At 30.3% G+C, this 12,421-nt stretch overlaps 1 protein-coding gene across 17 annotated transcripts in view; it reads left to right on the forward strand.

The window, feature by feature from the left end:
- LOC115223710 (collagen alpha-1(XXV) chain) overlaps nt 1–12,421 on the forward strand; it is a 242,380-nt gene that overhangs the window by 148,186 nt on the left and 81,773 nt on the right. For 16 of the 17 annotated variants that reach the window (XM_036513374.1, XM_036513405.1, XM_029794403.2 and 13 more), the window contains 3 exons: nt 2,143–2,178; nt 4,431–4,466; nt 5,549–5,620. In XM_036513374.1, coding sequence (XP_036369267.1) covers nt 2,143–2,178; nt 4,431–4,466; nt 5,549–5,620 — 144 coding nt within the window. The remainder of the gene's footprint in view (nt 1–2,142; nt 2,179–4,430; nt 4,467–5,548; nt 5,621–12,421) is intronic. The other variant, XM_036513370.1, reaches the window with a different exon arrangement.

Here is a 12,421-nt window from a genome sequence, read left to right on the forward strand (position 1 = left end):
TTCTTTCTACTCATCTACTTGTATTGTCTCTATGGAAGCACTTTAAATGCATGTTTTATCCGTTTATATATAGCGTCATTATAAAGTCCTTGTACAATTTCACATTTGCATAACTTTAACTCTCTCTCTCTCTCTCTCTCTCTCTCTCTCTCTCTCTCTATTTATATCATCATCATCATCATCATTTAACGTCTGCTTTCCATGCTAGCATGGGTTGGACGAATGACTGAGGGCTGGTGAACCAGATGGCTGCACCAGGCTTCAATCTTGATCTGGCAGAGTTTCTACAGCTGGATGCCCTTCCTAACCACTCCAAGAGTGTAGTGGGTGCTTTTACGTGCCACCGGTATGGAGCCAATCAGGCGGTACTGGCAACGACCTCACTTGAATCTTTTACACATGCTACCGGCACAGGTGCCAGTAAGGCGATGCTGGTAACGATCATGCTTGAATGGTGTCTTTTACGTGACACCGGCACGGAGGCCAGATAGCCGCTCTGGCAACGATCACGCTCAGAAGATGTTCTTAATACCCTACTACAAATATATGTATCCATACATACATATAAATATATATATTTACATAAGTAAATTATATGCACACACACACACACATATATAATATCACCTAATATAGGAAAAAATTCTCAAAAAAATTTTATCAGTGGCTAGCATATTAAAAAATACCTTATAAGATGAAATTTATTAACAACTTATAAATAAGGGTAAAGCAAAAAATTTCAATGCCAAATATGCCGAGAATAGACTTTAAATTGTGAATAACCACGATTTAAAGTCTATTCTCAGCATATTTGGCATTGGAATTTCTTTCTTTTGCCCTTATTTATAAGTTATAGCTGATGTTCAGTTTCATCCTGAATCATATTACGTATTCTAACTTACAAATCATCTTTAGAATGAGATCCAGTTGAATAAACTTTATTGTTTTTGTATTATGAAGCTGAAATAATTATTAAACTTTTTAAGATAAAAAAGTAATTGCAACAATATTTTGATTGTCATATAAGGAACAACAGTTTTAAAACTGCTTAATAATTTAAAATTGTACATGGACTTTATAATGAACATATTTATATATATATATATGTATATATATATTTGCCTGTAACCTATGTAGAAATTTTCTAACCTTTGAACATTTTATAAACTGGTTCCAAGATGCTTATTTTAATATTTTGCTATATCTGCATATCTGATGTTCTATTTTTCTTAATATTATTTTAAAATGATATTTCTAAGTATTTCAATTTTTTTTCAACTTGTGAAAGATTCTCTGAATTTTTTTCAAAATAAAATCTCCTTTTATTTTAAACTGTATAGTTTAATCCTTGATAATGTAAACTTTATATGATTTAATGAATATAGATTTACCACGTCAATGTTTTATTGGAATCAACCAGATCTTAGTATGATTATATTGAAAAAAAAAATGTTTTATTTCATGCCTCATTGAGTCTTAACATTTTAAAATGCCTTGATTTGAAGTGAAAATTTGACTGGACATAACAATCATTTATGTTATGTTAGCTATTAAATTTTATTTTTTAGCTAACTGAGGTCAGAGAAAACTTGACTCTGAAACTGTAGAATGTAAAATATCTTCAAAGCATGCTTCTAAGCTACTCCATAAAATGATAGCATCTACAGAAAGAGTTGTAAATTTTTATAAACAAAATTTTATTATCATGTAAAACCAAGTACTTTTTGTTTATAGTTAAAATATATAATTTTATCTTGTCAAGAATCTCAAATATAATACCTGTTATTTTAATCTGTAGCTTATTTCAGTAAAGATATGTGATGGAAGAAGCTGGCATGTTAAAATCTAACAAATTTGAATGAACTGTAAAACACATTTTTTTATAGTTGTTTTTTGCACTCTAAGATATATATCATTTGAAATATTCTAATAAAGCTTTGTTGAGATCATGCATGCTGTATAATAATCAGTACTGCATCATAAAAACTTAATTACAATCTGATAAATATCCTGAATACACTTCACTATAGCATGTAATAAATATTGAACTCTGAAAGGTTCCCAATATTCTGTTAAAATAGAAAATAAATAGTTATTTACTGCATCATCATTCAATGTAAATATATATTCTTCTGTATATAGGGACCAGGTGGTTTAAAAGGAGGAAAGGGTGATGTGGTAAGTATTTAGCTTCACACAAATTAAAAAATTAAAATAATAATATCAAATTTGTGATGAAACATTTTTCCACTGCTATAAATATGTCTCAGCTCAGTAAATTTTCTAAGTAAATGTTGTAATTTTCCATTGAAAAATCTGATCCCTCAATTATTTTCAATTTAAAAAAGTCCAATATTAAATTTTTTATTAGAACTTATAATTTACTTTAAATTCCCTTGCATTAGTCGAATTTTCAAAATTTTATTTAACAATATTTTTTGTGAGAAACATTTCAAAATTTATATAACTCTTCAATTTTAAGATTTCAGAAATACTTAGCTATAGAATATCAGTTGATATCAATTTATTGGTTATATTCACAGTTCACTTTCCTACCTGTTACTTCATGTTTGAGAGCCACTGGATCAAGTGAAGACCTCAAATTTATGTCAATCTATTTGGTTATATTATCATTCATTATTAATAGATTTCTTATTTCCTTAAGGCTTAGATTTCACTTAACTTATTTTTTAAAAGAAAGGAATACATTCAAGTTTTACTTTAGCTAATAGTTTTACTTCAGTACAAATTTGTCTTGAAAAGCATTGAATATTATTTAATTTTGTTTAAAGGCAGTGCTCCAGTATGGCCACAGTCAAATGACTGAAACAAGTAAAAGAGTAATTATTAGTTTATTGAGAGACTCACAGAATTAAGGTTATAATTTAATTAATACCTGCAATTATGTATTCAGGAAAATGGCATGTTTGATAATTCAAATATTTTAATATTAATTCTATATAACTTACACAACTAAAAAATCAACTGCATGGTGTTCTATTTGTTAAAATAAATAGAAATTTTAAACATCTCAACTATCTTACCTACTTCTCATATTTCTTAAAGCAGGGATATATATATGAATATAGATTTAAAGCATAGCTTCTGCATCATCATCAATAGTGACATGAATGACTCTCATGGAGTTGTAATCGGAATATAAAATGATTTCATGAAATATTAAACATTGACTAGCAATCTTCTGTTTCTGGCACTCCACTGCACATACAGGTGTGTGGGTGTTTGTGATATATATAAATAAATGTATAAATACATTTGTGTATAAGTATATGTATAATTAAGGCACATGGCCTACTGGTTAGGATGTTGGGGTTATGGGCTTGTTTCTTTCACCCTGTAATTTGTCCTTGATTTAGGCACTTTTATATTGCTCCAGCTGACTTAGCTAAAATGAATATTAGCTGAGTACTGGTTCAGCCCCCCACCCCCTTCCCCGGTAGTCACATCATTGATGTTGCACTTAGTCAGTGATGATAGAGATGAGGTGTCTGCTCACAACATAGGTATGTACAACAATTAGTAAAAAATATATTAAATTTTTGATTCTGAGTCATGACCATTTACATATATATCATAAACACCTTCATTTTCCGTGCTTGCATGGGTCAAATAAAATTTGTTGAGGCAGATCTTCTAGATGCTCTTCCAGTTGCCAAGCCTTCTCTGTTTCCAAAAGAGTTTATATTTCCTCATGGACAGTTATGCTTTTCACAGAAGACTGGAAATCAACAACATACTTTGTATGACAGTGATGCTTGTAAACAGATATACTTGTGTATTGGAGCAGCTGTTGATTGAGTTTTCCTTTGGTTTTAGGCCAAGTCAGTGACTAGTAAAGGATGTTGAGTAACCATTAACTTCTAGTGGTTTCTCACCGTGTGTAATTCTTCAGGTCTGAAAGATTTAGCAAAAAATTATAGGTAACAACAGAGTGAATAGCTCGCTTCAAACAAAATACATGTCTTTCATTCAATTTTAGACAATGCAATACTTCTGAATTTCCTGAGTTTAGCTAGCTATTAGGAATAGTCATCAGAGTTTGCAAGATAAGTTATATGTGGTAGACTAAACATCCTATTAAAGAAAGTTTATCAGTCAGCTGCTTATTACTGTAGAAATTTTAGAATTAAACTTTTGCCCTGCCATGCAAAAGACCTTATCATTTATTAAGAAAATAATATATTTCAAATTTATAATTATTTAGTTCTCATAGTTAAATATACATCATCCACAAAGCATGAATATTATTTTTTCAAGCATCACTTTATTAATAAATGTTGTCTATTTTAATCTAACATACAACTAATGTGTTATGCTTTGTGAAGTTTAACCCTACAAAATCAACAAATTCTGTATTGTATTATGTCTATATCCTACTTACCTGTTATTACTTATGTGTTCCATTTTAGGGACTACCAGGTCCAAAAGGAGACAAGGGAGAAAAGGTATTGTATTAACTTTATTTTGTTCCATGAAATAAATGTTATTTCTGTTATCTATATACATTAAACTACTTTTAGAAATGAAAATGTTTTATCCTTCTGGGTGGAAATCCTGAAACAGAAATTTTGAGTGTCAGTTTTGCCCAAGTGTAATATTTTCTATTGAATTGACAGAGATGAACACCAGTGGTAAATTAATGCCTGTCACTATTATCATATCAAGTTTATCTAGTTTATACTATAAAAGCTGGATATTGTAACATTCCACCTTCCTTTACTTAAAATTCAAAACCAACAGTATAATTTTGCATAATAGCTTCTGAAATCAGTCTAGGTGTTCAAATGAAAATGTAATTATTGTATCTGTTACATAAAGTGAAGACTACACTCCAATCTCTCTATTAGTTTACAACTAATTGTATTCCTGTTATTGAGTTACATAACTTGAATTTAATAATCCAAATAGACACAAATGATAATAGGGAGAATAGATGTGCGACTCACACATTAAATATATTATAGGCAGTCAGCAATACTCTATGTTTACATACCTTTTCACAATCTGAAAGTAAAGAAAAACTGACACTGAACTATGTTATTGAAATCTTTGAAATATATGAGTCAATTTTCCAAAATGTTTGGTCTATACTAAGATTCATTAAACAACCAGTGCTAAAGCCTATGAGAATTGTTTAGTGAAAGGAATTGTATATGGACCAAGATAAATCTTGCAAAATATGCTAAAATGATTATACATATCTAATATGAATTAAACGGTCAGTATTTCTGATTTTCAACTGCAGGTTGTAAAATATTTCATTTTTCAAACCAATAAGTTAATGCTGAGATATCAAGGAAGAAAGACAAATAAAAAGAAAGTTAAATGCAATCAAAGTAACAAAATGAATACTTAGAAATTGATCCTTTCATAGGCTCCTACAGCACTATGGTGTGTGTTTTTCAATTCTATGCTTGTACACTCCAGTTTCCTAATGAAAAAGGAACGGTTATGACGTATGCAACATTTACAGTTTAGTATGAAAAATCCAAATTTTTATTTATTTCTAAATAAATGTTTCTTTCAGGGCATTCGTGGAGAAACAGGGCAGAAAGGAAATCCTGGATTACCTGGTTATGATGGTATCAAAGGTTCTAAAGTAAGTAAGAAGATTCATGTATATCAATGATATTTTATAGAACAATTTCATGAATTATTGAGAAATGACCCCTGCAAGGTGGCGTGGTTGAAGCATCAAGTATCACTGATCATTCTCCTTGGCAATGTCATTATGGCCACATCCATGGAGCACAGCTGAGCCCACTATTTTGGGGCTTACAACCTGTTACTACCGCCTCCCATCTTCTACTACCTTTTTTTTTTTCTTTCTTTTCATTTCAATAATAATTTACTCAAATAATGATGGGATGGTTAGGGTTATCAACAATATTATCAGCAAGAAAGCCACAGTTGGGTAACATTTTGTAAAGTAGAACAAAATGGCTTTTGAGGCCCTGAAAAGAAATTATGTTCAAACTCGAAATATACGCTAAATAAACCTTGAGTCCACATTTAAGTAAAGAAAATAGCATAAGATGAACTTTTAAAGTTGTAATTTTTTATTCTTTATCAAAAGGTATGGTTATGATAAAATATGGAAAAACTAGACAGCTTTTGATGTGATTATAAAAGTCTAATTGAACATGAAGACTAATGCTGGGCTATCTGAATACAACCACTTCAAACTGAAGTATTGGTGGTGTGTTTGACACAAAAGTCAACATTGCAAGCAATATAATGCATTTTTTCTTTTTAATTCTAAATGAGCCAGACTTGTATACTTCTTCATCAGAGCACCAAAACTTCAAGTCAGTTTTTGGAAAGAGTTGATTGTTTATGTTCTTTGATAATTGTTTTTGGCAATGGGATGTGACCACTGGAGAATTGTTATAAGATCAATTTGGTGATTGCCAGTTGAGTACTGCAGTGACATGCTGTTTGCTCACTATATTTAATTTCAAATTTTTTTTCTCTTAAGTATTTTGTGTATATACATATTTACAAGTTTCACATGATCAATCTGGGTGGTTTTGCAAATGTTTGTTAATATACATACTGCATTATTACTTTTCCACAACAATTTGAACTAACTCCCACAATCCTTGTTTTACTGTCTACCATGCTGAAGAATTTTTTTCTTTTTTTTACCTAATTACAGCACAAAATTAAGTAAAACACCAATATGTTGGGTTTTTTTCAATACCAAATATATATATACTAAGCACAACAAAACATTCCTTCCACATTCATGCACCCTGACACACACAAACACACTAAGATCTGTTCCTATTCTTTAATCTTTTACTTTCAATCATTTGACTATGGCCATGCTGGAGTACCACCTTTAGTCAAGCAAATCGACCCTAGAGCTTATTCTGTGTAAGCCTAGTACTTATTCTGTCAATCTCTCTTGCCAAACCGCTAAGTTACGGGGATGTAAACACACCAGCATCGGTTGTCAAGCAATGTTGGAGGGACAAACATGGACACACAAACAATGCACACATATCCAAATCTCATAAACTAAGCAGCAAAAAAGGTTAGTGAGATTTGTGAAACTGGCATTTAGCTTTGGAATTGCTGCATCCAACCAAGAGAATTGCTTTCAAATGTTCCATCAGTGAACCTCATTCAATGTGTTGACTTCACAGACATAAGTTGTTCAAAACACTTATGCCATACCAGAGGCAAATTTCTTCAAATTTGAAAACTCATCGTCAGGTAAGCAGTGATAAAATTCAACAAGTTTTCCGTCTCTGTGCTTCTCTTTCAACAAGTCATTTGCTTGCAAATCAATGAGCACCAACTGTAGTTCAACTGGCACATCATCAAGGTTACAATCAAATGGATTCTGGATCTGAAGAATGTCACTCTAAATTCTGTTGAGATCTGAAAATCTCTCCAAAATATACTTATTTAAACCATGAATAATCTTCTTCGGAAACTCAAGGTGACATCTTCTGTGATTCCAGTGCAAAACTCTTTGAGACACTGAAAATAGATAAGTTTCCTCCTTCCAGTTGTGCTTCAAACAATGATGGCTTTCTCTGAAATCCTTGGCTGAATCTGAAGTAATCATAGATAAGGTTATCCTTCCCCTGAAGTTTCAAGTCCAATTCATTCATGTAGAATGTGATGACAACCAAAAATGACAACTTTGACGACCAGATCAGATCTGACAGAAGTGGATCTGCTCCACAGTGAGAAAAATATCTATCTCTCTTCGAAAGTTGTAAAAATGAAACAGGACTTTACCACTGCTGAGCCACCTTACTGCTGTGTGATAAAGCAAGTCACAGAGTTAGGAGTCAATTTCTTCAAGGAAAGCCTGGAACTGGCAGTGATTAAGTGCACGACTCCGAATGAAATTCACTGCAGAAACAACTGGTTTCAGTACGTAAAAAATATCTGTCTTTCCCACAGAGTGCTTGCTGATGTATAATGCAGTGTGTAAGCAGAGCACTCAGGAGTTGAGAATCTTCCAGATTAGTCCTGATGTGCCCCACCAGACTCTTCCTCACTCCAACCATGTTTTTACCTCCATCAGCTGTAACACATCAAAGCTGATTCCAGTTTTCTGCACTTCCATGAAAATGTCTTCTCCAATTGTTGTTCTGTGCATGCTGCAAATGGATGCCAACTCTTCTATGATCTGAAAGTCTAAATTAAGACCACAAATAAACATGAGAAGTTGTGACATACTTGAGAGATCAATAGACTCATCTAGCACCAGAGAATCCAACAAGAAGCAGATAAAAAAAAATAGAAATTTTCACAATTAAATAAGTAGAAGTTAAATAAATAAATGGATTTGGATACTCATTAATATATATATTTTTATTTTTCATTGTTTTGACAAGTGAGTAGAGAGAAGAGTGGCAGCCAGCCTCTAAAACACCGATCTAAATTCCACTAAGGGGGAATAGATAGGGGACATGAAATTGACTATCATATAAATAAGTTGATTTTTCTGTTCACACTCTCCATTTTCTTTATATCATACTACTAAAATTCTGTTCTCCTATATCAGATAGATGAAAACATCTATGACAACAACTGGAGCCTGATGTCAAAGAAGAACCACCAATAAATACCAATACTAACACAAATTAACAAATTCCTGAAAAATTAATCGATATAGAGTTAAACCGGTGTACAGTTGGATAAAATCATCCCTGTGAAAGAGCAACCTCTTTCCATTCAAAACTAGATTGTATGTATGTATGTATGTATGTATGTATGTATGTATGTATGTATGTATGTATGCATGCATGCATGCATGCATGCATATTAATAGCAAAATAAATTTTTTAATCTAATTTGGTAAGAAAAGAATGTCTACTAAAAAAATGCTGAAATACATTATCAAAGGCACATATTTTGTATATTTTCAAGAATCTAAACTTACCTAACTTAATTTAACATGCCATTAATGTTAGGTTAGTTTAAGTAAAGTTAGATTAATTTATTTATGAAAATATACAAAATATTTACATTACAGATACACTTCTCTGTACCAATAGTGCAGTAATAATACCCTACATCTGAACACATTGTATGTCAAATGCACAACAGCAGAGTATCTAACAATATGTTTTTAATAACAAAATAACCCTACTTGTTGGTGTTCAATAAATTCTGTGCTTTAATTAAGTAAAAAGAATTTATTTAGCTATATTAAACATCTACTAGAATTACAATACTGTGTACACAGTATTGTAATTCTAGGAGATGGTTGTTGATTACAGACTATGTCTCTGCAGTATTCTGTTTCACAAATCATGAATCTTTACTCGAGATTTGTTAATAGTGAATCTCATTCTTCTGTTCATAACTGAAAATTTCCATTCATTAAAATAATCACACTTGAATTTTTTTCTTTTTCTTTTTAACACAATATCTCTTAGAAAGGAAAATGAAAATTAAATGCACTTTCTATTTTATTTATTTATTTATTCAATTTTAAACAATGTAGGTACTTTCCAGCAAAAATTTTTGGCTATTTTGAAATTTGGGTCTAATCTATTCTTGTGATAAAATCATAGTTTATAATTCAAATATATCAACTTTTCTATTTTCCTATTTTGGAATGAAATGAAAATGAATAATTGAATACAATTAAGGTACTTAATTTTAGTTTTCTGATGGTTGGTTTGTCCACAGAGCTTTTGGTTTTAGATTTTAAGTGGGTTATAAATTTGACATAATTCAGACAATTTCAGTTGTCCACTCGACTTAGATTTTAATTGGACATACAAGATTAAAAGTAGATACATACAATATCTGAAATAAAATATCTTGTTTATAAATATTATCTCATCCTTTCATGGAGTGAAATTAGCTTCCTTTCATAGTAAAAATAATGGGTTCTGGTGAAAGCCAAGAAATACCTGAAAAGCTACAAAGTTTGATAAATTTGGTAAATAAATATAAAACAGTGGAAATGAGTTGTGAGGTTTTTTAAGGAGATAGAAACATCAGACAGTCACGTGTATAATTTATACCACCTGAACTAAGTGATTACTGCAGAATGTTGAATGTATTTAATTGAAGAAGCTTTCTTTTATTTTTTATTGCATTCATTAATTATTTCATTTTGACAGCTTTTGTTCAAATTACAATGCAAAAGCATCACTCGAATGTATTTTTACACCTGGCATCAAGTAAAATACTTATAATACTTTAAAATAATAAAGAATTAGAATTGGTATTATAATATAATAAGAATTATAATGTATTAAGATCAGAATATCAGTTTGATATTATTGTAATGCTAAAATTTAAATTTTCTTTATATTTCTTGTGGATAAATATTGGTTCACTTATTGTTCTTTATTTAATTGAGGAATATTAAATTAACTTTTCGTTTTCATTCTTATGACATTATAAATTACTTTAAGGCAGTGAGCTGGCAGAATTGTTAGCACACCAGGCAAAATGCCTAGCAGTATTTAGTCTGCCGCCTACATTCTGAGTTCAAACTCCGCTTTGGTTAACATTGCCTTTCATCCTTTTGGAGTCAGTAAATTAAGTACCAGTGAGACAATACTGGGATCGATGTAACCAACTAGTCTCCTCCCCCAAATTTCAGGCCTTGTGCCTATAGTAGAAAAGGTTTATGAATTACTTTATGTTCTATAATTATGTGTTGGAAAGTACAATACTAATATTTAGTTTTTACTGGAAAAATTTCCTCTTTGGATACTTTTTCTGTTTTATTCATAATTATGCTGCTTTCTCAGTATGACTTAATTTTTAGTTTGTGATTATTTTATATAACTGTTCTACTAACATGTTTACTAACATGATCTTTAAAATTATGTGGTATCATCAAGGAATTTATGAATTATGGATTAATTTATAGTTTTGATAATTGTTTTTAATAAATTAATATTAAAATTATTTTCTCATTAAAAATAACAGAATTTTATAAGGTTCTGTGTTTTCATTAAAGACAGTCATTAATTTAATGAATAATTACCTTTTTCCTGATTACTTTGACATTCAAGGCTAACAATCTACCAGAGAAAATACATGTCACTAATTACCAACTGGGTTTAATGGACCCAATATTTTTCTTTTAATTAAATTTTATTCAAACTACCATTATTTCTTAGTTACATTATAAATGCCATCAGATGAATAAAGAATTACTGTTTCTCACTAATTTTAATAAAAAAAATACAGCTTACAGAATATATTTTAAATTTTAAACATTACAAAAATACAGAATTACAGCTCTTTATGGCAGTGAATGCAGACAACATTGGAATGTTCTTGGCAAACATGGATATTACAATTCTTATATGTAGTACGAGTTTTCCTGTCTTTTTTGGGGCCACACAAAGAACATTTTCCTTTTTTCTTTGGCTGAGAAATCACAAATAAGGTTGAAGATAGTCTTCTTTTCTTATTTGGTTGAGAAATGTAAGTGGAACTAGAAGATTGTTTGTCATGTTCTTGTTTAGCATTAACTCCATTGGTACACCCAAGGTTAATTATAGAGAATGTAAATTTGGGATGAGTTAATTCCAACTTCTTATCAAATGAAAAACCATACTTTTAAATCTGTTGAAGATGAAATGACCCTGATGTGATGATTGATGATGAGTTAAACTCCTATAAATACACTTTGTTGCAAACTTTTTGGTGATCAACAAAACATCATTCCAATACAATTCGGGTTTCTTGTAGATAGAGTGCAAAGGAAATCTCAAAATTGCTACTTAAAAAAGACCTTTTGTGCAATACAGACAAATAAGACAATATGTCAACAAATATATTATCTTGGAATATTATTAATTGTTAATACAAGATCATTCCTAAGAAATAATGCAACAATCCAGCTAAACAGAAAACTTTATTAAACAGGGTCTATGCAAATTAAGTTGGGTCAAGTAGAAAATTGACATATAGGCTTCAGAAATATTAGAGTATTATATGTGATTATGAAAAAAAGGACTGTAAAAAAAACTTAATTGAAATAAATTTATAATTCATAAATTTTGCTCATCAATAACTTCAAACCAATGTGAATTAAGAATATTTTTAAGAATCTTCTTTTGTAGGTATTATTATTTTCATAATCACAACTATTGTTATTGTATTATCTCAATTCTAAATCTGCTTATTAAAGCTTACAAACCAAATTAATCATTGAAAGGCAAAACAACAAAAGCTCTTCAATGATTTCCTGGTTCAGTTTTCAGTTTATATTTTGAAAAAATACATGAACATGGAACATTGGGTTTATGGTCATCAAACAAAACACTCCTTTATGTTTGCCTAAAACTTCATGTCTTTTTAAAACCAATATTATTTTTTAATGGTGATGTTGTTTTTAATATTAAATGTTGTTTCAATATTTTAATTTCAAACTTTAGAACAAATACTTTCCTAT

Source organism: Octopus sinensis, linkage group LG2 (genome assembly GCF_006345805.1).
Source record: "Octopus sinensis linkage group LG2, ASM634580v1, whole genome shotgun sequence".
NCBI classification, from domain to species: Eukaryota; Metazoa; Mollusca; class Cephalopoda; order Octopoda; family Octopodidae; genus Octopus; species Octopus sinensis.